This window comes from Enhydra lutris, unplaced genomic scaffold (assembly GCF_002288905.1).
Source record: "Enhydra lutris kenyoni isolate GAN:26980312 unplaced genomic scaffold, ASM228890v2 scaffoldscaffold8, whole genome shotgun sequence".
Classification (NCBI taxonomy): Eukaryota; Metazoa; Chordata; class Mammalia; order Carnivora; family Mustelidae; genus Enhydra; species Enhydra lutris.
This window is the reverse complement of record NW_019154092.1, coordinates 41,894,285-41,919,910: the sequence shown is the minus strand read 5'-3', so window position 1 is coordinate 41,919,910 and position 25,626 is coordinate 41,894,285. Positions and strand designations below refer to the sequence as shown.

The 25,626-nt window shown below is 40.1% G+C and overlaps 1 protein-coding gene across 1 annotated transcript in view; it reads left to right on the top strand.

The window, feature by feature from the left end:
* LOC111142404 (dymeclin) overlaps positions 1-25,626 on the top strand; it is a 336,078-nt gene that overhangs the window by 83,841 nt on the left and 226,611 nt on the right. Inside the window, exons 7-8 of the mRNA XM_022495468.1 lie at positions 15,566-15,691; positions 17,286-17,428. Coding sequence (XP_022351176.1) covers positions 15,566-15,691; positions 17,286-17,428 — 269 coding nt within the window. The remainder of the gene's footprint in view (positions 1-15,565; positions 15,692-17,285; positions 17,429-25,626) is intronic.

Sequence of the window (25,626 nt, the reverse complement as noted above, 5' to 3'; positions counted from 1 at the left end):
GGGCACAACCTGTTCAGTGCGCTTAAAGCATTTTGTTTGTTTGTCGTCATCTAGTCTGTACAGAAACACAGTATAGTGCTAAGGCGCGTTCCATTGCAAATGCAGTGGCTCAGAACCCTTTCCAGTTGGTATATTGTATTATAAAAATTAGGTGTCTCATAGACAGGAGAAATAGAAAGGGGCTATAGAAGCAGAAACACTGAGAACTAATATCCTCAGATATTTCCAAATAGCAGTATTTGAGGAAGTGGTAGATGAGTTATATAAATGTTGAGTGTTCCAGGACTATGTAGTGTAGGGACAATCAGCTTTATAGCTCAGCAGTCCTTACATTTTCCCTTAACAGTATAATAATCTCTCTTTTGTTAAGTTCATTCTGAAAAACGTATATTGGGACTATGGCATTTGTCTGTAAGGTACTAGGCCCTAGACAAAGAAAGGTGTGGCTTCTGGAGCTTAGAGATGGACAGATAATATAGAAAGATAGTCCATGAGGCACCTGAGTGTCTCAGTCAGTTAAGCATCTGCCTTTGGCTCAGGCCATGATCCCGCAGTCCTGGGATCCAGCCCGCATCGGGCTCCCTGCTCAGCGGGGAGGGAGCCTGCTTCTCCCTCTGCCTGCCGCTTGTGCTCTCTCTCCCTACTTGTGCACATTCTCTCTCTCACAAATGAGTAAAATCCTTAAAGATAGCCCAGGAGGAGGAACTGTTCCTAAGTTCGAGAGTCATTTGGAACTGTAGTGATTAGTAGTGACTGTGTCAGCAAAGAGCCAGAGAGGGGCCTGCTCAGGACCTCTTGGGTGTAAATAATGTATCTGAAGAATCACAAGTGCATTTAGTTTGAGTAGAGCAGACAGATTGTGGGAAATTAGGGACGGACAAGCTGTGTTGTTCGACGGGGCAGAGACTTTATTTTTTCTTAAGGTTTTATTTATTTATTTGACAGAGAGACAGTGAGAGAGGGAACACAAGCAGGAGGAGTAGGAGAGGGAGAAGTAGACTTCCTGCCAAGAAGAGAGCCCTGCTCGGGGCTTGATCCCAGGACCCTGGGGATCACTACCTGAACTGAAGGCAGAGGCTTAACAACTGAGCCACCCAGGTGCCTGAGCCTTGAATTTTAGAAGGACTAAATGTTTGATTACATTTAGAGTTCTCTGTTTATTAAGATGTAAAAGAATATGTTCTTTTATATTTATATATATACTCTTTATATAATACTTTTTAATATTATATATTATATATATTATATATATATACTCTTTCTCTAAAATCCATTCTGGAAGTATTTGGGGAGGAATGGAACTGATTAAGAATCTTATTTATGAGATTTGCTTTCTTCATAGGGTTTCTGAAATGTAATAAAATGATAGGAAATGCATATTTATGATTCAACCCGTAAACTTATGACGTTGGCTTCACTGTTATACTGTGGAAAATTTGAACATTGAAAACTCTTGTTGCTAACCGTGAGAAGGTGGTTCAAGAATGTGAAAAGCCGTGAACGGTTAATGGAGGAGAATGAAGGAACTGGAGGGACCTGGGTTGGCCTTGAAGGGCTTAACTGTTGGAAAAATGCCTGTTGATACTTCAGCACCCTCCAGATGCAGCCTCTGCAGAGCGGGTGCCTAAAGCAAGTCAGCGTTTAAGTTTTAGGTGCTGGAAGGGAAGTATCTAGTATAGCTTTCTAGTTCAATCAGGGGAGGTATTTAAGTCCTTACAAGCACTGAATTAAAGGTGATAACATTTCCATACGCCAAGACAGTATTTTATATTAAGTTCACAATAGCATTTTAGGTGGAAAATTGATTTCTGGTGTGGTGAGGAGGGGAGGATCTCAGTTAAATTTTTAAAAATATGCAGACCTTTACATGTTTATTGAAGTCTGACTTAAATATACCTAGTACTACAAATAATGTTGATTTTAGGGGTGCCTGGGTGGCTCAGTCATTAGGCGTCTGCCTTCAGTTCAGGTCATGATCCCGGGATCCTGGGATGAAGCCTCGCATCGGGCTCCCTGCTCAGCGGGAAGCCTGCTGCTCCCTCTCCCACTCCCCCTGCTTGTGTTCCCTGTCTCGCTGTGTCTCTCTCTGTCAAATAATAAAATCTTTAAAAAAAAGTTGATTTTGTAAGTTACATGCTCAGATTGTTCAGAACTCGTGAATTATTGTTCATGATTATCATTAAGAAGTGTAGAAGTATTCTGTAATAGGAGAAAAACCTCTCTGGTTCTGAATGCAGAAGATGGGGCTCGAATCTGGCTCTCCTCCTAACCGGCAATGTCACTCCACACCTCCGATTTCTCATTTTGAAAGTAGGGGTAACAGATCAGAACTCATTTCTTGGAAAAGACATTTGAAGACATCTAGTTCAGCTGTTCAGTATTTTAGAGAAGGAAATTGAAGTGCCTCAGTTTGGAGACCAACTTCTGTAGCTGTTGGAGGAAGAGCCAGGCTGTACGTACCTCGTGTCCTTCAGTGCCGTGGAGGGGACAGGGGCCGAGAGGGAGCGTCTCCTCCTCTGTCTGGTGTCCTCCCTGCCTACTGTGTTGCTTCAGACTGTGTTGGGGACCAAAGCAGTGCACTTGAAGATGCTTTTGTAAATTGTAAAATGCTTTAGGATTATAAAAGTGTGTTGTCTTACCCATACTAAGTACTCAGAAACATTGAATATATTTGCTTTCTGAGCTAATTTTCCTATTTTAAATTTCTCAGTATAAAAGAGTAGCAGTAGCTCACTAACAAGTCCAGTAGGCATAGGACTCGGGATGTGAGAGATTCAAAAGAACAAGGCTGACTCATCTGGAAGCTGAAGGAAGTTTCTGTAGTGCCTGGCTTCTCAGGAGGGCTGGTGCTCTCCCGGCATTAGGTGTGACAGAAAGACTAGCAGCCGCAAGAGCCGGGTCCTGGATCCTGGCTGTCATTTTGCCTGTGTTTGCCTGTTGTAGGTTATGGGCTATTTAGGGCCAGATGAGCACTGGGTTTTTAGGACTAGAGTTCAGCTTTTCTTTATTCTAGTCCTTTCATTTTATATATGATGTCACTCAAGTACAGAGAAGGGAAGTGACTTTCCTAAGGTCAGTTTGCAGGATTCGTAGGTGGCCCTGAAAACACTTGACTCTGCCTTGGAAGAGTTTTTACTCTTATAAAGCCAAGACTGGTACAGAATACATTTGTTACTTTCTTTTGCTGTTATTAATACATGAATGGCAAAGTATGAATGTGGCAGAGTACACTAATAATTGCAAACTTTCAATTCTACCACAAAGAGTTAATTTTCTTCTTTTTAATTTTTTGTGTGACTTATATATATTTATTTTTTTTAAAGATCTTATTTACTTATTTGACAGAGAGACAGCAAGAGAGGGAACACAAGCAGCAGGAGTGGAAGAGAGAGAAGCAGGCTTCCCACTGAGCAGGGAGCCCGATGCAGGGCTTAATCCCAGGACCCTGGGATCATGACCTGAGCCGAAGGCAGATGCTTAACTGACGAGCCACCCAGGTGTCCCCATAGTATGATACTTATATATATATTTCCTCATTACAAGTGAAATTGAACATCTCTTCATATATTCAGAAGCCATTTCTAACTTTTAATGAAGGTTTAGTGATCATTTTTAATTCCTGAGAGCTCTTTTCCTCTGATTGTTTCCTCTGTTTTACGAATGCAGCATTTTCAGTTAGCATGACAGCACTATGGACACTCATATGACCATTTTGGTATATTTGCTTTATTATTATGTATCCATCTTTTTTTAATATTATATATGGATCTTATCAATCCAGTCTAATTTTTCATCTTTATGGTTATCTTTAAAAACTCAATTTGTTGAACTTTATTTCAGGAAGATATGTGGCTATATTTTTATTGATACATTTGATGCAGTGTTAGATGTAGAACATTAGTTCTTTGAGAAATCTTGAAAATGTGGAGTGGATATTGAGTTTATTTGATCCACCCCCTTGATTTTTACATATGATGAAGTTGACAGGGAAGGTGGCTAATGGAGCTAGTGAGTGACCATTCTGAGACCAGAATCCAGATTTTTGATTCCTAACCTCCAGGCACTTTCTGTTCCACTGTTAAGACTTTTATAAACAATAAGCATTCCCATGTCTTTGATTTTGTTACCTTTGAAAACTAGCCACCACCACCACTGACGGTATCTTTAACACATTCTACCACTTTTTAGTCTTCCCTCGTGTTTCACTTTCACACTCTCTCTGGTGGCATGACACTGATATTTCTTTATTTTTTTATTTTTTAAAGATTTTATTTATTTATTTGACAGAGAGAGATCACAAGTAGACGGAGAGGCAGGCAGAGAGAGAGAGAGAGGGAAGCAGGCTCCCTGCTGAGCAGAGAGCCCGATGTGGGACTCGATCCCAGGACCCTGAGATCATGACCTGAGCCAAAGGCAGTGGCTTAACCCACTGAGCCACCCAGACGCCCCGACACTGATATTTCTAAATTTTGGTTTTAATCCTTTGAACTTGTCTGTTGTTTTCGTTAAACTTATGTTCCATTTACATACTGTCCGGTTTCTTACCCAGTAGTAAGTCAGAAGAGGATGTTTTTTTCCTCCATATTCGTTGACTTTGTCCTTAGCCAACACTAACACCCATTTCATGAAGGCTTTTGTCTTTATCCAAGTGTTCCACTCTGCCTTAGCAGAGCAGCACAAGGTCAAGGCGCCTGTCTTTTTTTTTTTTCTTCACATGAAATTAATAACTTGCTCCAACAGTAGTTTGTTTTAGGACATTTCCAGCCCAGATGGTGGAAAGTTCTTGGGATAATATGGCAGCCAGAGCAACACTTTGGCTTTTTAAAGTTGACTTTGTTTTGGCGATTGTGTGATGAAAATCTTCTGAAGATCATACAAGGACATTAAAACAAGAAAGATCTGTTGGCTTAAAACATTTTTCATCTTCTAAAAACCACCACACTCAGCATGGTAGCATTTTGGTTTCTTTCAAGTATTGGCCTGTCTGGCTCTTTTCCCTGATTATTTGGCATTTAGGATAGGCCAATTAATACATTTTAGATTTTGTTTTCACAGAAGTCTAACATTGCCTTGAATTCCCTTTTTTGAGCATTATAGAAAGTTACAGCAAGAAATGACAGTAGAGATCATCTTGCCTGATGTACTTATTTAAAAATAGGAAAACTGAGACCCAAAGGGATTATTTGTTGAAATTGAAAGAATGAGTTTAATAGAGAGCTGAGAAGCAGAGCCTGGGTCTCCTGATTTTGGCTCAGTGACTTTTATAGCATACCACAATCTGATTTAATTTTGTTTGCTCTTATTTCAATATGTCCTTAGAGTTGAATCAAGAAAAGTTTAATTTTAACATTTATGACAGTCTTCTATTTTTAGTTCTTGATTAATTTAATTTTAGAGCATATTGCTTAAATATCCAAACGCACGAAAATATATGTGAACAGTCTCCTGCCTACGCTGGTCATCCATCTGTCCAGCTGTCCCATTTGCTTCCATAAGGAACCACTGTGCTTAGTGTCTTACATGTCCTTCCTGAGGATGTTTCATGCGACGTAGATGTGGTTATGAACACAGAATCTTATTTCTCCCTGCAGTCACACAAAAGGTGGGAAATTGTACATACTGTTTTGAACTTTCCTCTTTTTCCAGTTGAAAGTCTATCCTGGCAGCTTCTGTACACATGCATTTAAAGAGCTTTCTCATTTTTGTTACGAGAATATTCAACTACCCCAAAGTTTACCCTTTCAGAGTATATCATTAGGTGGTTTTTAGTATATTCACAAAAGTTGTGAAATTGTCATCACCATCAAATTTTGGATCTTTACCACCGTGCAGAGAAACCCTGTACCCATGAGCAACCACTCCTCATTTCTCCCTCTGCCCGGCCCTCGTAACAGCTAATCTGCTATCTCTGTGGATTTGCCCTTTTGGGATGTTTCCTACTAATGGACTTAGACCTAGGCTATGTGGTCTTTTATGTCTGGCTGCTTTCACTTAGCACAATGAATTTAAGGTTCACCCCTGTTGTAGCAAGTCCCAGTACTTCATTCCCTTTTATTACTGAGCCGTATCCCATTGTATGCGTACACCACATTTTGTTTATCCATTTGTAAGATGGTAAACATTTGGGTTGTTTCTGTTTTTTGGCCATAACGAATAATGCTGCTCCGAGCACTCCTGTACAAGGTTTTGGGTGGACTGGGCATGTATCTACAAGTAAAATGGCTATTCATCTGGTAATTGTTTAACTTTCCTCAGAGGCTTCATCATTTTATATTCCCATTCGCCTTGCGTGTGAGCTCTATCTAATTTCCTACATCCTTTCTCATTCTTCTAAAAAAAAAAACCCAACAACAGTATGATCTGTGGTAGGCAATATCAAATTATATGTAATCATTCCCCTCTTGTTGGACATTAGAGTTATTAACGTTGGTTTTTTTTTTGCTCCTATCCATTGCTCATTTTCACATTGGGGCCTCTTGTATCTGTTTCTAGGATCCATTTTATATTAGGAAGATTAGTTCTTTGTGACATGAATTTAAAGTATATGTTTTTCTAAATTTGCCTTTTGACTTAAACTGGCTTATAGTATGCTTTTGTTTTGCCATAATAAAGTTTTAAACACGGTTTTTAAGAATTTGAATTTATCTGTCTTTTACAGTTTTTAGGCCTCCTGGATGGGCTTTTTGGCTCATTGCTGACCTTTTTGGCCCTTTTTTCCACTGGTTGCCTTCGTGCACTTTTCATTCTAGCCCCATTTGGCTTCCTTAAATATGCTAAATATCCTTAAATAAAAATGTTTCTAGCTCAGAGCCTTTGCATGTGCTGTTCCCTCTCTCTGGCAGACCCTTCTCTTGCCTCCTTACTTCTTTCAAGTCTTTGCTCAAATGTCAACTTCATGTTGAGTCTTTTTTTTTTTTTAAATTGTAACACATCTTTGATTGATTGTCAGTGGCCCCCCATATTCATTCTCCTCCTCTTTATTAGACTTTGGCTGGGCAGAAGCTGTCCAAGTAAAGGTGTTGCTGGTCAGCCTTGTTAGCCAGCTAGGTCGAGATACACGTGTACCCCAGGAAGTGATATATACAACATTTGTATTACTTAAAAAGAATTGACGTGCCTTGGAGTGATTTTTCTCCCTTCTCTCTGATGGGAAATGATAGCAGGAACAAACTTGGAAGTACGTGCAGAGGGTGACAGAACTTCCTTTCCAGCATGGCCTTTGTATTTTATTAAGTAGATCCTGCTTTATCGGATTGTTAAGTGGCAGAGAAATGAACTTTGATCTGGTTTAAAAGATGATTTTGGACTTCCTTTATAGTGGTTTAGCATAACTATTCCTTACCCTTCCTCCCTAACCAGGTACTCTTGTCCAGCCTTCATGCACTGATTGTTTCCTTCGGAGCACTTATAACCTTTTAGTTTATTATATAGCATATTTATTTGCCTGCCCCTCTAGAATATAAGCTCCAGGAGGCCTGGCATATAATAAGTGCTCAGTGAATATTTGGAATGAATGGTTGGCAAGGCCTTCTATAAAGCATGTTATAAGAGAACCTTCCATCTTGTCCTATAGGGTTTTTTTTTTTTCCTTTAAGATTTAAACTTCTGATGTATTTGGGATTTCTTTTAGTTTAGGGTCTGAGATATAGATTCAAGCTTTTGGTTTTTTTTTTTCCCCTTTTAGAAGGCTATATAGTTGTTCCAACAGTGTGTATGTATCTCACTATCTTTTTAGTATCATATTGATGAAGTCCATTTATAACTTGTATAACAGTGATTTACAAATAAGAAATGCCTGCTTGTCTCCTCAGTAGATTTCTTCTAGGAAGATCATTGTATTCTCAGTCATTATCAAATCTGAGTGACTGTAATATATTTAAACTGCTTTTTATTCTGTGCACACATAAAAAGATGCTAGATGCTCTTCTTTCTAGGTAATTTTTTTGTTTCTCTAAATCTTATATTTTTATTCATATTAAATGGTTTGTTGACATGTGGAATAGCTTGGTTTTTAGCTCATAGTTGTAGGCTGTTTTGTGAATAGGAATTGCAAATGCTGTGTGTGCTCTGCCACCAAGCTTTACATTGAGTGAAAAGTTTTTTACCAAAGTATGTATTTGCTTTTTATGGTTATTACAAATTAGAGGTGCCTGTGAGTGTTGGAATGCGTTTGTTTCTTCTGTAGGAACAGTATTTCTAGGTGTAAAATCTTTCAAATAGTGTTTAAATGCTTTTAATGACTAAATGCTTTTAAACGATCTGTGACCATGCACTCTGCCAGTATTTAAATGTTTACCTTACATCTTTGATGCGCAGATGTGATAGTTAATTTTGTGTGACAGCTTGACTGAGCTGAGGGGTGCCCAGAGGTCAAACATGATTTCATTTTTTCTGGGTGTGTCCATGAGTATGTTTGTGGAAACAATTAGCATCTGAATTGGTAGACTTCGTCAAAAAGATCAGACTCACCAGTGCTGGGATCCAGTCTGTTGAGGGCATGAGTAGAACACAGAGATGGAGGAAGGGTGAATTTGCTGTCCTGCTTGAGCTAAGACATCCGTATTCTACTATCCTTGGACACTGGTGCTCCTGATTCTCGGGCCTTCATACTTAGACCAGGGTTTCTCTGGTTCTCAGGCCTTTGGGTCTTGATGCGTACTGTACCACTGGCTTTCCTGGGCCTCCACCTTGCAGATGCCTTGTGATGGAACTTCGCAACTTCTGTAATTGTATGAGCCAATCCCTTATAGTAAATCTCTTTTTGTATATATCTCTTCATATATTGTGGATTGTTTCTCTGCAGAGCCCTAACTAATACAGTAAGTGTGGCTAACTTACTGCTATGATCTGAATGTTTATGTCCTCCCCGAATTCATAACCTCCAAAGTGATGGTATTTGGGGAGGTGGGGGATGGTTAGGTCATGAAAGCAAAGCCTTAATGCACGGGATTAGTGTCCTTGTAAAAGATACCCAGGAAAGGTCCCTTGCCCCTCTTCCACCGTGTGATAACAGCAAAAAGATGCTCGCTGTCTGTGAACCAGAAGGGTAGCTCTCATCAGACGCTGAATCTGCAGGTGCCTTGATCTTGGACTTTCCAGTCTTCAGATCTGTGAGAAGAGAGTCTTTTGTTTGTAAGCCGCCCAGTCTCTGTTAGTTTTATTGCAGTCCGCAAGCACTAAGATACTCATGTTGGATTGTTTTTCCCTAGTTGCAGTCTCTGTTACTTTGACTGTTTGCAGTAAAGTGAGAGAGAGAGGAATCATTAAGAAGACCTATGGTCAAAACGAGGTTAGATATTATCCTCAGACTATTACTTATGAAATTTTTTTCCCAGGAAATTTCACAGAGATAATCAGTTTGGAGCAAATGTGTCTCCCACTCATTTTCTTCATGCCCTTCCCATTTAAAAAGTTTAAAGTAATAAAAATGGTCCTATAATCTCATCTCTCAGGGTGGCTTTTTAAATTTTTTGCCTGTTAGCATCTGCATGCATATATTCATTCATATGGTACATAATCTTCTGCTGTCTTTGCTTAGTGGCGTGTCATGAAGCAAATAGTTCCATAAAGTATGTTTCAAAAGTAGATGGGATAATGTTTTGTGAGGCTAGCCTAACCCCGATATTAAAACCCAACAAACATTACATAAAAAGAAAATTACAGACGTCTGTCTTTTATCAGCATAGGAGAAAAATCTCTTAAAAATAAACAGTAAGTTGGGGTGCCTGGATGGTTCAGTTGATTAAGCGTCCAACTCTTGGTTTTAGCTCAGGTCATGGTCTCAGGGTCATGAGATCAAGCCCCGCGTCAGGCTCCACGCTCAGTGCAGAGTCTGCTTGAGATTCTCTGCCTCTCCTCCTCCTTCAGTCCCTCCTCTGGCTCATGCTAGCACTCACTCTCTCAAATAAATAAATAAAATCTTTATTTTTTAAAAAATGTATTTATTTGAGAGAGAGCATGCGCGTGTGCATGAGAAGGGGGGCGAGGGAGAAGCAGACGCCCTGCTTAGCAGGGACTCTGATGTGGGGCCCCGATCCCAGGACTCTGAAATCATGACCTGAGCTGAAGGCAGAGGCTTTAACCCACTGAGCCACCCAGGCGCTCTAAATAAAATCTTTAAAAAAAATAATTAGTAAGTTGTATCCAGCAACATATGGAAAGGGCAATACATCATCATCAGTGTGGTTTACCTGAAGAATGTGATATGGTTAACACTTGAAATTCAATCAACGTAAATTGCTACATTGACAGAATAAATTAGAAAAGCCATATGAGGTGTCTCCGTAAGTGTGGAAAAAGCATTTGACCAAATTCAACATCCATTCATGGAAAAAGAAAAGTGTTCTTGATTTAGGTTGCTATCACTGTCTCCGAGGTCTAAATCTAGAAGCCTGTCTTTCTTGATTAGTCTTCGTCTTTCTTGCCCGCTTTAAGCATCCGGTCTGTCACCGAGTGCTGCTAGTTTCATTTGTTCCGTGTCATTCAAGTCTGGTTGCTCTTTGCCATTCCTTCGGTCACTGTTTTCCTTGAGTCTTCACAGGGCTCCAGTGGGACAGTTTATTGCACACGCTCTGTTTCTTGAATTAATTAAAGCATTTCCCCACTTCTGTACGTCCGACTTCTGATGCCCCCTTCATTCCACTGTCCCTGATTTTGGACACGTCAGGCAGAGGATTGAGTCGATCACATTCTTCGCTTCAAGGGTCGTTATCATCACTGGTTCCTGTGAGGCCCATCGCTCCCAGCATTTGGTGTTAATCCATTCACTTATTCCCGTTTATTCCCATTCCTTGATGTCCTTTCCTATAAACAGCCATTTTAAATGAGTTTAGTGCATTGTTTATTTATATATATGTGCAACTAAATGTTATATGTACATGGGTTTTGTTTGTTTGTTTGTTTTTAAGTAGGGTTCATGCCCAGTGTTAGGAGTGCAGGTGCAGCCGGCATGGTGCCTGTGACTCCGAGATCTCTCGACGTGCTTACAGCTCATTGCTGGGGCTGTGGTCTCATCTGAAGCCTCATCTAGGAGGGGGAGAGCCTGCTTTCTAGATTCCCACTTGCTGTTGTCAGGATTCAGTTACTCGAGGGAAATCGGACTTCAGTTTTTTTAGCTGTGGACTGGAGGCTTCCTTTATTAGTTCTTTGTTGGGTGGACTTCTCCATATGTCAACTCACAACAAGGTAGCTGGCTTACCGCAGAGAGAAAATAAAGAATAGGAAAAGAAAGGCAAGAGAGGGTGCCCAACGCAAACCATGGTCATTTTGTAAATTTACCTCCACATGGTAGTGGCATCCTTTCACTTTTATGTTTATTAGAAGTGAGTTACTAGATTCAGGCTGCACTCAAGGGGAGGCCATACACAAGGGCATATCAATGGCAGGAAGCAGGATTTATTGGGGTCCTTAGAGTTTGCCTACCACAGTCCTCAAACAGTTTCTGCGAGTTTCTCTTTGGCATATATATGTATGTTGGGTCATAGGTTGCTGTCTGAGGATGACTGCTCTGGTTAGTATTCCCATCAGCACTACTTGAGGGTTTATATATCACCATATGCCTACCAATACTTCATATTTTCCAGGGCAGAAAAGGGTATCACAGTGTTTTAAACTGTTAATATACTTTGCCCTTTTTTCCTAGTGGAGTTCTTGTTTTTCTCTTGGCCGTTTGCAGGAGTTGTTTGTAACATTCCAGATAGGAGTTTCTTATTCTTCTAATCTATCATCTGCTTGTTACCTTTGTCCAAGGTTTCATTTGTTAAGCAATAATCCTTAATTTTAATGTGATTAAGTGCATTTTGGGGCTTTATGGTTTGTGCTCTCAGGCTTTTAAGAAGTCCTTCCATGTGGCTTATGTCCCAAACTTAACCATCATATGTTTTCCTGTGTTAACTTTAGCTTTACCATTCACATCCAGGTCTTTAACCTATCTGTAATGGAGCTTTGAGTGTGTTGTTAGATAGGGACCCATCACTGTTTTCTTTGTAAAGGAGCCAGTTGTTCTTAGCACCATCCTCCGTGTAGTCTCTTCTGTCCTCATTGATTCGTGGATCCGTCTTTGTTGTGTGTTGTCTACACCTGCACCACAGGTGTGAGCCATATGTTTGGTTCTTAGGTGGGTTTCATTCATTTGCCTGTTTTGTGTGTGTGTGTGCAAATAACCATGCTGTTTTTATTGTTACAGCTGCGTGGCATGGCTCGATACCTGGTGGTGAAAGCCCCTCTTCACTCTTGGCCTTGTTTACTCTTGTTTACTCTTCCATAAAAAGTTTAGAGCCACTTGAGGACATTCCTAAAAAAGTTCCTGACTTAACTTTAGGATTAATTTGTGTAGAATTATTATTTTCATGGCATTAAGTCATTCTATTCAGATCATCCTATGTGTCTTTTGTTTTACTGCTGATAAATGATGCTGGTCAGAAAAATGAATAAAAGATACCCTCTCAGTCAATCAGCAGCATCGTGGTCCTTCACGAAATTCCCTTTATGTTTGCAATCATTCTTCTTTTGTATTATGATCAGGTATTACATGGACTTACACATTTTTTCCTTTTTGCTATTCCAAATTATATATGCTTTGTCCACCATGTTCATGAGTCTATTCAGGAAGACCCAGTCAGTTCCAATAAAAATCAGAGCATTAAAGATCCTTTGGTCTTGGGACACCTGGGCAGCTCAGTCAGTTAAGTGTCCCACTCTTGATTTCAGCTCAGGTTATGATCTCAAGGTTGTGAGATTGAGCCCTGTGTGAGGCTCCATGCTGGGCATAGAGACTGCTTAAGATTCTCTCTTTCTCCCTCTCTCTCTCTCAAAAATTCACAAAAAAGAAAAGATCTCTCTGTCCATTAATCTATTGAGTGTCTATTATGTACTAGAGTTGGGAATACAAATAACTAAAAAATGGAAGGATCCTAGCTAGAATCTCGTGTGTTCTAGTGTAAAAGAGAGTTGTCTTGGGACACCTTGGTGGCTCAGTTGGTAAAGCGTCCAACTCTTGATTTTGGCTCAGGTCATGATTTTGGCTCGGATCAGGATCTCATGGGTCATAAGAAGGAGCCCCACTTGCACGTGTGCACATGTTCTCTCTCAAACAAATAAATCTTAAAAAAAAAAAAAAAAAAGGAAAGAAACTCATGTGCATGTAACTGCTTGCCAGTCATGCTTTAGGGCTTAACTTAATGTCACTTTTTTAGAAGAGCTCTACAACCAGAATCCCCTATAATCCTTTCATGGTGTAACTTGCTCTCTTTCTTTACGACCCTTTTGGGTGTAATTATTTCTTGAGTTCTGTTTTCTCCATTAAATTGTAAGCTCCAAAAAGGCAGGAGCCTTATCTATTTGTTGATGGATGTGTCTCTAATATGGGACATAATGCCTGTCTAGACATAGTAAGAATAAGGTCTTTGTAAATATTTGTTGAAAGACCTACAAAGTGGAGTACGATGTAATAAACAATTTAATAGAACTTTTATCCGTAGACCTACGGAAGCACATAAGGGGGACCACTTAGTTCTGTTTAGGAATTTTTGGGAATGGGTTTATAGCTTGATATGAAACTGCAAATGTCCTGTTGAGACAATATTCTTAATGTGCTGTCTGCTTTCCCTGCCTCCCAGCATGAAACCCTCTACCCTTCATTCCTATAGCTTTACAGAATTTGGATTTGGGACATAGAAAAAGATGTTAAATTATAAATTAGAAACCACTGCAGGTGATTCTTTATTATTGATGCAGTAACTGAATATATTATCAAATGTCTTGGAGATGGTCACCTATCTAGGTAGGCTCTACCCTGTAGCAAGATATTTTGCTCTTCAGGATTTGGCTTTAAGCCCTGACCTAGCTAAAAGCCTAGCCAGTTGACATTGAGAGTGGATTTCTGACAGGCATGGGCTATATGAATAAATGATAACTGTGATGCAAAATCTTTCGGGTTCTAAGCAGTCAGATCAGCATTATGAAGAATTAATGAATCATAGCATGACATGTCAGACTTGTCTTTCATTCAGTTCAAGGAGTAAGAACGAATATAAGAGTTGTGTTTTTTGTGGCTAATATTTCCAACACTACTTATGAAACTGTCAGGAGAGGGAATTGTTCTATAATACTTTTGACTGAGATTTCTGAGTAGAACTGAGATTTATTCATTACATAATATCAATTGCCTGGACCTCTTCTGTTTCAAATACTTTATTTTTTTAAGATTTTATTTATTTATTTGACAGACAGAGATCACAAGTAGGCAGAAAGGCAGGCAGAGAGAGAGAGAGGGAAGCAGGCTCCCTGCTGAGCAGAGAACCCGAGATACGAGGCTGAATCCCAGGACCCTGGGATCATGACCTGAGCTGAAGGCAGAGGCTTTAACCCACTGAGCCACTCAGGTGCCCTCATATACTTGATTTTTAAAAGAGATTTCTATCAGCAATAATTCCTTAAAATATTTGCAGAATTTAAACTTGCCCAGTTCTAGAATCAAGTCATGTTTAATTTGCTTAATGAGCCTCATTTAAATAGGTGTTAAGTGTTTTTTGATGGGGGGGACTTTCCATGAGTATTTCAGTTGTGTCACAATATTTTTATATTCCTTTGGAGCTGTTACTCTTTTTGCTGTGTTGGTTGAGATTTCCACTTTCCTGATCTGTTACTCGTCCCCCTGAAAATCATGTTATACTTTTGAAATAACTAAAGATTTCTCGAGGCATTTATTCCTGTTTGTGCTTCCTGCTCAGCCAAAACTTTGTTTCCTTTTTATTTGATCTAAGATTTATTTCTGAAAGGGGGCTGATGATCTTGGGAGAAACATGCTTAATAAAACAGGTATAATGTGTTCCCTGTACACATTTTGCTGACCGTGCAGAGCTGGCCTTGAGGCAGCAGACAGTATAGGTAGAGGTTGTTAGGATATACCGTTGTTTTCATTGTAAAGTGATTATCGCCGCGAAAAGGCATCGTTTTCTTTCCTGCACTGGGGGACTTCTCTTCAGTTTGACACTCTGCATATTCCAGAATATGTTCTGCATTATAACTAAACAAGGATGAACATAGAGCTTTAGGGTGAATCTTCAAGCTGAACACTGCTGGTAACGCTTTCCGTTATACACCAAGAGACTTGCTATTCAGCGGAGGATGGGAACTGGAAAGTAGGAAAGTCATGGGATGCCTGACCCAAGTGCAAGAGCTAATGGCTGGGAAAGGGCTACATATATTTGCTTACTTAATTTGTGTATGTGTGTGTGTGTGTGTGTGTGTGTTTTAAGATTTTATTTATTTGACAGAGAGATAGCAGAAATGGGCAGAGTGGCAGGCAGAGGGAGAGGAAGAAGCAGATTACCTGCTGATGTGGGACTCAATCCCAAGACCCTGGGATTGTGACCTGAGCCAAAGGCTTAACTGTCTGAGCCACCCAGGCACCCCTTAATTTTTATGTTAAATGTATTAGTATTTCTTTATAATCTAGAAACACGTTGAATATTTAGGTTGTGTTTTTAAATGTATAGCTTCTTTAGAAAAGAGCAATCCTAATTTCCAATGGTATCATTGTTCTATTTGTTTCCTATTTCCCCAGAGATATTACGTATGAAATCTCAGTTGAAGCTGTATCAACAATGGTGGTTTTCCTTTCTTGTCAACTCTTCCACAAGGAAGTTTTGCGACAGAGCATCAGCCACAAGTATTTGATGCAAGGTCGATGGTACGTTTCTCTTTTACATTTTTCTACTTCTTAGTGTCTAAATCTTTATTTCTGGTCTTGTCCTCTAACCTTGCTGTTGTCCCAGCTGTCCAGCCAGACATTTCCTTCTGTGATTCTGTCCACACTCCAAACCCAAGGCACAAGGAACCAAATTCTGCTTTCCTGTTTCAGCTGTCTGTCCTCCCTGCCCCTTTCATCTCCACGGCTTTTCACGTCTCTGGTGTTTTCTTTCTAGAAGTGAAACTTTGAAGCCCTCTTTCTCCTTTTTCTGCATCATTCTCTATGTCTGCATGCTCAGCCAGTCCTGCTTGTCCACTGAAATTATTTCAAATCTTCCCCTTTTCACCAGTCTTGTCAAAACTGCCACATCTCCATGCGGTCACCCTGTGTCTGAACTAGTCCAGCAGCCTCTTAGCTGACTGCTCCTACTTGTATGCAGTCACGGTACTTACTGTGCGCTAACTACGTGCCAGCACACGTGGCGGGGGAGCTCTGCTCTTGAGTGGCAGCTTACAGTCTCCTAATGGGACTGGGGTAGATAAAATGCATACACGTGAACACTCACACACACACACGTGTCTTCTGTGGACACATTCTTCACAGAACTGGCGAATGCAAAACAATTACAAATAAAGTAGCTTCAATTAAAGTTCTCAGGGAGTGGGAGGAGCTTCGTCTTTTTCACATCTTGCTGACTGGGTTATCTGTGTGGCACCTTCTTGCTCCCTTGATTGTACCTGTGATACAGTCACAGAATCCTGTAAGGCTGTTTGCAACATATTTGCAAATCACTGGTAATAGAGAAGGAGCCTGCACTTTGGCTCAGGAGTCTATTACAGAGTTTTCTCTAGATTGCTGGAATTGATTTATCACTTTACTTTGTGGACACGTACCTTTTTCACCTGCGTTCTCTCCCTTCTCTCATTCCATTACTTGAAAGAGTAGAAATATATATTTATTTCATATGCATGCATAAGTTGAATAATTTCATGCTTAAAATATGTAGCCTTTTATATTGTTGCTTTTTTTTTTTTTTAAGATTTTATTTATTTGACAGAGAGAGAGAAATCACAAGTAGGCAGAGAGGCAGGCAGAGAGAGGGGAGGAAGCAGGCTCCCTGCAGGGCAGAGAGCCCGACTCGGGGCTCGATCCCAGGACCCTGCTGGGATCATGACCTGAGCCGAAAGCAGAGGCTTTAACCCACTGAGCCACCCAGGCGCCCCTATATTGTTGCTTTTTAATTCTTGCTTTTCCCTACTGATTCTGTGTTACTACCTCCCTTCAAGTACCAGGTACTATATAATACACTGAATTTATAATATTGTCACCTGTTACACAGATTACCAGTAATGTAACCGGCGCTCAAGAGTTGAAGTGATTTGACCAACAGCTATGGCATAGAAACAGGAAAGCCAAAATTAAGCCTCAAGTCTGATCTCAGAGCCCACAGCCTTCCCTCTTAAGTGACAGTGCTACATTTCTTTGAATTGTGCTAATCCCTTTGCTATTAATAGATTATATAGATGATATTATACAAAATCAGGGGACTTCCATAACCATGAGTTTGATTTTCTTCTTTTTTCTTTTTGTGTAGTCTTCCATATACCAGCAAACTTGTGAAAACCTTATTGTATAACTTTATCAGACAAGAAAAGCCACCCCCTCCTGGAGCACATGTGCTCCCACAGCAGTCAGATGGGGGAGGACTGCTCTATGGGCTCGCATCAGGAGTAGCAAGTAAGTCTAATCAGATTCTGTCTGTTCTTTGTTGTAGACAGAGTTTGTCTAATTTGTCATAAGAAATTCTGTCCACTTGGCCACCACTGCTGGCTCTGTGGAGCTGGCTAAATGTGAAATACTGGAAGTAATTTAAAATGTTTTTTCCATTTAGTGCCATGATTGATGCAGTGAAATGTATGCAAATAATTGTTTACCTGTAAGACACCGTTTTTCAAGAATAATGTTTGTAAATCTGCACATCGTATGAATTTTAGCTGCACATGATAAATGCGATTAAGCTCTTAGGAAGTTTTTACTGCTTGTGCTTTGAGGAAATCATGCTATTTTAGAGGCTTTATTGCTTAAGATCTTACATGGCTAATTAGGTGTAGTTTTCTTGTTATACTCAAGGTTTCATTTGCTCAGCAACAAATTAGCACATTTTGAAGAGTTTTTTATTAAATTCTGAAGTGGCACAAATGTGGGTTTTATCAGATTGGAAGCAGATTTCATTAACTGCAGAAAATCCTTTCCCACCCAACAGTAAAGCCTCATTTCTGCTTCACGATGTTGAACATGAAGACACGAGGGGTGGCGAGTCTAGCTCCAGTTCTCCCTGGTGTTAGTGGGGCGGGTCTGTGGCACGTGAAGTCTCAGAAACTGAACTTTTGCTTTTTTCTAAAGGAGAAACAAAAAGCAGACTGGTATTTTGGTAAAGGCACTCTTCCTAAACTAGCAGTGTATGCGTACCATGTCGTGCACTTTTGGGCTGTTTGAAGGAATGCTACCCAGGGCTGAAATCCACAGCAAAATTATGGCTGTGACGTGCTTGCCGCACTCCGGAAGGAATATCAGTACGATAGGAAAATGTAGTCCTGTTTGATAATGGACTTGGTAGTGGTCTTGGGAACATCTTTGGGTTAAGAGACCTCTGTTGACTTTTGGAATTGATCTGTGGGCCAGGCTTTCTAGGTTTGTCTTCCCTTGATTTCTTTTAATATTATGGTTTGAATTACACTTGTGCTCCCTCATTGCTTTGTGTTTGGTGATGAGCAGGCTCCCTAGAAAGCCGGGCCTGCTGAGGTTCGTGCTCTGACTTGCTCTCGTTTCAGATGATGAGGCTGTACCAGGCTGGCACCCTCATGGTCCCTGAAGGCAGCACAGCAATGGCTGCTTTCATCCCGTGGAAAGGCTTCATAATCCATTAGTATTTTCTTTTTTTCCATCGTTAAACTGGTATAAGTATATAAAAACTAATATTTTCCAATATTTCAGGGTGGTTGAAGATTTTTTTTTAAGATTTTAAAATTTCATTTAAGATTTTTATTTATTAGAGAGAGAGAGAGAGAGCATAAGCAGGGGAGAGGGGCAGAGGCAGAGGGAGAACCAGACTCCCCACTGAGCAGGGACCCCGATGTGGGGCTCGATCCCCGGACCTTGGGATCACGACCTGAGTTGAAGGCAGACACTTAACCGACTGAGCCACCCCGATGCCCCTGGTTGAAAATTTTGGGGGAAGAGATGGTAGTATAAGTTCATTAACTGCTTTCTTCAAAACAAAGGCAATACTTTGCGCTCTTTTTTTTTTATAAGGACAAACATAGATTCGTGTGTTATGTTTAGTTTTTCTTGGAGTTATGTGTTATCAGAATAATGTCCAGTATGGTAATGTGGTGTCATTAGTACTAGGTGCCAAAGAGCTTTTACACTTTACCTCGGCCCTACCTAGTTAGCAAGGTACCAGAAGGAAGTCCCTTAATTTTCCCAGCTTCCAGTTTCTTTGTCTACTGAATGAGAAGGTCAGGATGGATAATTGCTAAGATTATTTTCCATATAACTTTTGATGATTCTATGGCCTTACCCCTTACCATTAAAAGACGTAATATTCAGAGTCTGGGGGAGGTGGTGGTGGTGAAAAAAAATTAATATTAGTTAAGGACATGAAAATGGACTTATGGGGGCACCTGGGTGGCTCAGTCGGTTAAGCATCTGGCTTTGGCTTAAGTGATGGTCCCAGGATCCTGGGATCCAGCCCTCTGTGTTTTGCTCTGTGCTCTCCCGCTTGTGCTCTTTTTCTCTCAAATAAATAAATAAAAATCTTAAAGAAAAAAAAAAGTAAAGAAAATGGACCTAGATTTTTATTGTATAATAGTCACAAGACATTTTATATAGCTTTTTACATCTTCATAAATCTATTCATATAAAGGTATAAGTAATGATAAGAGTGATTATTCATTGTTTCACAGTATGCGACTCAAAATTTTATAAAAAACAGCAAAAGGGTGTTCTCTTCCAAAGCACAGCTATGTATTATGGGGGAAAGAAAAAGAAAATATGGTCATGTAATTTCAGATTAAGTCACATTCCATGAAAGTTAATCAAGTTGACAAGGAAATTTAACTTCAGTTGTGCGATCACTTTTGAAGATCTTTTGGTTGGTAGTTAAGGAGTTTTCTTACTTTAATTTGGCTTGAGAAAAATATGATTTGGAAGCTCCTCACTGAAAAAAAACAACTCCAAAGCCAAATGTAAATTATAAACTCTTTTGGATTAAATTTATTTGCACTGGGATTGAGTTTTTTCTGGAAACTCAGTAGAAAGCGTTTCTTTACATAGCAGTATATGCCTGGTATCTGCTGCTTGAGTAATTCCCTTTGAAACAGAGCGCCTTATTTTGGAGACTTTCTAGTTTTGGATGGTAAAGTCTTGTTGGCACTGGGAGAGGAAGAGGAGCTTCCTTGTGCTAGCTGAGTAGTGAACCACACGTCTGGACCCTCGCAGCACTTAGGCAAGCCTTTCTCCAGTTTAGTCTCACTTTTTCAGATATATTTCTGGTTATTCTGCTGTTTGTTTCCCAGACTCTAGCAAGAACTCTGTTACTCATTACATGCCTAGCGCTCTCCCCCTTTCGTGTCTTTCCTTGGATTATCTCTTTCACTTAGAATCCTTCTGACTTTATTCTGCCCATCCATCCATTAAGGGCCATCTCAAGTACCACCTTCCCCACGAAGACTTCCTCTTCTCTCCTAGCCAGGTGTGCTCTTCCCCTGTGGCATGCTTTTTTTTTTTTTAAGATTTAATTAATTTATTTATTTGACAGAGAGATCACAAGTAGGCAGAGAGGCAGGCAGAGAGAGGAGGAAGCAGGCTCCCCACTGAGCAGAGAGCCCAATGTGGGGCTCGATCCCAGGACCCTGGGATCATGACCTGAGCCGAAGGCAGAGGCTTTAACCCACTGAGCCACCCAGGTGCCCCTGCTGTGGCATGCTTAACTCTTCTTTGTGCCATGGACTACTGTGTACAGACCTCATTCTCCATACCTGGCCTCTATATACGATACAACGAAAACCAAGATGTGAGTAACCCTTGAGAGTTTATAGAGCACTTTTCGTGTATCTCACTTTATTCTCATAACAACCTTTTCAAATACATGGTTTTACCTTTTTATAGTATGGTTGATGAAGAGATGTTCCTAGTTAAGATTTTTCTAAGATCACCTAGGAAAGAGGTGTTGTTGATTTGGAATTGAACTCAGTTCCTTTGACTCTTAACCTTTGTTTTCCTGTCCTTTCTCATCATAACCTGAGTCCTGAGTGTGTGAGCTGGTGTTTGACTTAACGTGAGCGCATTCACTGCTGTCTCCAGCAGAACACCTTACATCTGTGGCCTGTCAGTAAATACTTGCTGCACGTACAGAAATACTAAACGCTAGTAACTCATCTACACTCTAGATAGAGTGAATTCAGTTTATAATAACACATCTGTCATTATTAAATGTCTTCTGTTTTCCAGTCACTTTAGTAGCTAACTTACATACATAATTTCACATGCTCTTTATTTTTATTTTTTAACATTTTATTGTAGAAAATTTCAAAGATGGATAGAAGTAGAGAGGTTGGGAGAATGACCATCTATCCATAATCCATCTTTAAGAATGATCAACATTTTGCTGTTTTTTTTTTTTTCTCATTTATCTGTCTCATGATCTTTAAAAAAAAATTATTTGGAAATAAGTTCATGCATGTATAAAGGTTCCAAAAACAAAAGTATTACAAAAAATTATGCCTTTATCCAGGTTGATTTAGTATTACCATTTCATCCTGTTAGTTCTGTGTTTGTATCCCTTCCCTCCTCCTCCTTCATTCTACACACACACACACACACACACACACACACACACACCTTTTTTTTTTTTTTTTAACCGTTTGAGGGTAAATTACATGCATCATGGCCCTTTATCTCTAAATACTTGGATGTGTTATTTCCTGAAAGGGAGCACCTCTTACACAATTACAGTACACTTATCAACTTGAGTAGATTAAATATTGAACTACCCTTAAAAACAGATGCTTATTTCTTTGTCAGCAAGATCAAGAAATGGAGAGTTCCTCTGCATTTAAAAATCTACTTTCTTAATACAGTATCACTTGTGTTGCACCAAAATTGAATTTTGACAATTAGGTGTTCTTGTAACTAGGCTGCTCTCAGTTTGTGTATCCCAGACTAGCCGTTCCAACATGCAGCACATCCCTGCTCCTTTCTGTTTGTTATGGGTCCTGCATATTTGGTGAGAGCTTCCATGATGTTTGAATAGAAGCCAGTAAATGAATGGAGGAATTATTAATATATTTTAATGACCACGAGTTAGTTTTTTTTTTTTTCCAGTTAATGAGAGTAATGAAAATTACTTGTGTGGATTTTGTTCTTTTAAAAAAAAAATGTTTTCAGATGTGTTAAGTGTGATTTATGTCATTCACTGAAAGTGGCGGTTAGAATCAGTCATGCATTAATATATTACTTTACCTGGGAGTACCTGTAATAGTAATACATGTCAACAAGCCTTTTCATAATTTTGCAGTACAAGAAAAAAATGATTTTCTTCCTCTTTATAGCTTTTTGGTTTAGATATATCTCTAAAATGCTGGCAAAATGGAAGAGGCACCAATTGATTCGTCGCTTTACTGTTTAGGAAAGAGTGCTACGGTTTTAATTAATGTGTCTTTGGTTTTTTTTTGAAGATTTTATTTATTTGACAGAGAGAGAGAGGCACAGCGAAAGAGGGAACACAAGCAGGGGGAGTGGGAGAGGGAGCAGCAGGCTTCCCGCTGAGCAGGTGCTCTATCCCAGAACCCTGGGACCACGACCTGAGCCAAAGGCAGACACTTAACAGCTGAGCCACTCAGGCGCACCAAGTGTGGTGTTTTTTAATGAATTGTAGAATTCGAAGATTAGGAGAAACGAGGATAAAGGGCTTGTAGTGCCTTCCAAACGTCAGTGATCAACCTGGCGTGCTTCTTAAAAAATGCGCATGCATGTACTCACACCTTGGAATTTCTGAATCATTACACCTGTGCTTTGACTGGGTCGTATCCATTTTCAGAAAGCTTTCTGGATGATTCTGATGTAGCCGGTCCATTTTAGCACCACTCACGTGGTCCAGGTCCCTTCCCTGTGCTTGGATCCGTTTCGCTGAGGGCCCAGCATTGTAGACCGTTGAGCCAATGCTGTTACCTGCTGGGCAACATGTTGTGAGCAGCTCCGATGGTTTCAGCTGACCTCCTCCTCTTGTATTATCTTGGTTTTTCTTTCTGTTGCTCTCGTCATTGTTTTCTGTTGCTCTATCAGTTTACCCAGTTTTTCCTGAAGTCTGACCGTCACTGCAGTACTCCAGCGCAGACTGGAGTGGATTCTGGACACTGCATTTTTAAAAAATTAATCTACACCAAAATCTCAGTTAACTCTTTTGGCAGATAATATTCAGTTTTTAATGAATTTTTGTTAGTCTCATCATCTTTCTCTTTGCTATGCCTATAGTTTTATGTCCTGTCTAACCCCCTTAAGGTTTTATATACACAACATTCAGTGTATCTCAAATATCATTTTGTTAGGTGTGTTATAGTCCATAATTTCAGCCGTAGATAAGATTTGCACTTGTTTTCAGCTCTGGATCATCATTAAACACAGTTTTCGGGCTTCCACCTTCAATCAGGGTCGTGTCCTTGTGACCATATTGAGGCCGCATGGACGCATTATGATTCCTTTCTGGAACGCAGGCCATTTCTGTAGGTGGCACGTGTAAAATAACCAAGGAAATTAAGGTATCTAGGGATTTTGTGACTTTTCTACAGAGACTGGATTTCATTTCCCGGAATCCCAGGGAGGATTAGCGGTGAGGGCAGTAGCCGGTTTTTCCCAGGCAGCAGGCCGGGTAGAGTTCATGAGGGTTTCCGCAGAACCTGACTTGTAGGACTTACCCACAAGGATCTTCACGAGGCTGGAGCTCGTAGCCCCCCAGTGGCAGGAGGTGCTGGCCCGGCCTCTTGTGAGTTTACACCGGGGCCCTTGGATTACAGCACAGGCATCTCTCAGCGGACTTCTCTGGCATTCCTGGAAGTCCTTGTGGGTAAGGGGAGATTTTCAGAGCTCGATATTGAGACTCCGATGATTTGGGATGGAGTCCCAGCTTATCATGGATCCTAGACAAATTCTTTAACTCTTTGAATCTCACTATCCTACTTTCTAAAGCTGATAAATAAGATTTTTTTTTCCTACCAGGTTATTTTGAAGAATAAATGAGGTGTTGTGTATGAAATCACTTCTAAAATGATACACCATTTTTCCTCATGTAAATAACTTTTTCTTTACCTGCATTGGAGCTCTGTTGCTCCTTGTTAAAAAATAATTTAGATGAAATGAGTGGTCAGAAAGTCTCTGAAAAACTTATGTAAGACAGTTTAAAAATTTAAGAGAATATCTTTTTGGTCTGTTCATACTTTAAAATTTATGTAAAAAACGTTTTGAAACACCAGCCATGTTTTTGCTCTTTCTCCAACTGGCTTGTCATTTTATGTGGTGCAGAATTTGGCCAGTGACAGTCAGAAAGGAAAATTTGATTGTTAAATAGATACTGCCCACAGGGGATTTCTCCTTGCTTCCTAAATGAACTTGCCTTGACAACCATTGCTATGGGATCATTTCTTATTCACTAATTTAACTGAAAGGATTATATTTTCTTTTTGATAGTTTGTATATAAAATTAGCCAAAGATTTTAATACAGAAAGACTTGATGCTGACCTAACCTGAATTCTAATAAATATTTCAAACGTTCACTTAATCAAAGATACCAGTACTATTGGTAGTCTTAGTTATAGTTTGTAAAGCAGTTGATACTTAATTCTTTACTCTGTAAGAGTATCCCCCCTTCCCCGACATCATTAAAGGTCTTCTGCAAAGCAAACGACTGAAGACCCTTACCCCTCTGATTTGTGATGTGATGGAGCCAGCTGTGTGGTGGTGACAAATAGATCACCTTACTTTAACAAAATACCATAGCCTGGATGGGCTTGAACAACAGGTATTTCTTTCTTTCAGTACCAGAGGCTGGAAAGATCAAGGTGCTGGCAGATTTAATTTTTGGTGAGGGCCTTCAACCTGGCTTGCAGATGGTCAAGCTATATTTTCATAGGGTGGAGAAAGAAAGCTCTAGTGTCTCTTCCTTTTGTTGTAAGGCCATTAATCCCCAAATGGGGGCTCTTCCCTCATGACCTCCTATAGACCTAATCACCTCCCAAAGGCCTCATCTTCTGTTACCATCATATTGGGGGTTAGGGCTTTGATATATGAATTTTACAGGGACACATTCAGTTCATAATAGTACTAAGTAGGTCATGCTGGAATTCCCCTTGCTGAAATTCTGTGTGGGAGGCCACTGGTCTCTTGTAGGTTGATAGCTAAGACATCTTTCAGTGCCAGTCATTCTTTGTTTTAAACCACAATCCTGCTTATGGTGTGGCCAAAGCAGGTCACTTACAGCCTATCCCAACCTCGCAAATGTTAGGGGTGTATGTAAAGGGCATTTCAGGATGTTTAAGGAGCCCCCCCCCCAAAAGTAATTCTGTGATTGAAACATTCTTTTTGGGTGCTTGGCTGGCTCAGTAGAGCATGTTGGTTGATCTTGGGGTTGTAAATCTTGGTGTTGTAAATTCAAGCCCCATGCTGGGTATAGAGATTACTTAAAAATAAAATCTTAACAACAACCAGAAACAGATTATTTTCTTTTCTGATTTTGGAGGCTACCATTTACATTGACCTTTGGAGAGACTGGCTCTAGATTTTAGAATTATGGAAGAGGAGCAGGTGTGAGACTAGCTATTGGTATCAGGCAGACCTAGAACTGAATGCCAGCCCTGCAGTCTTTCAGCTAGGTGTTTTTGGG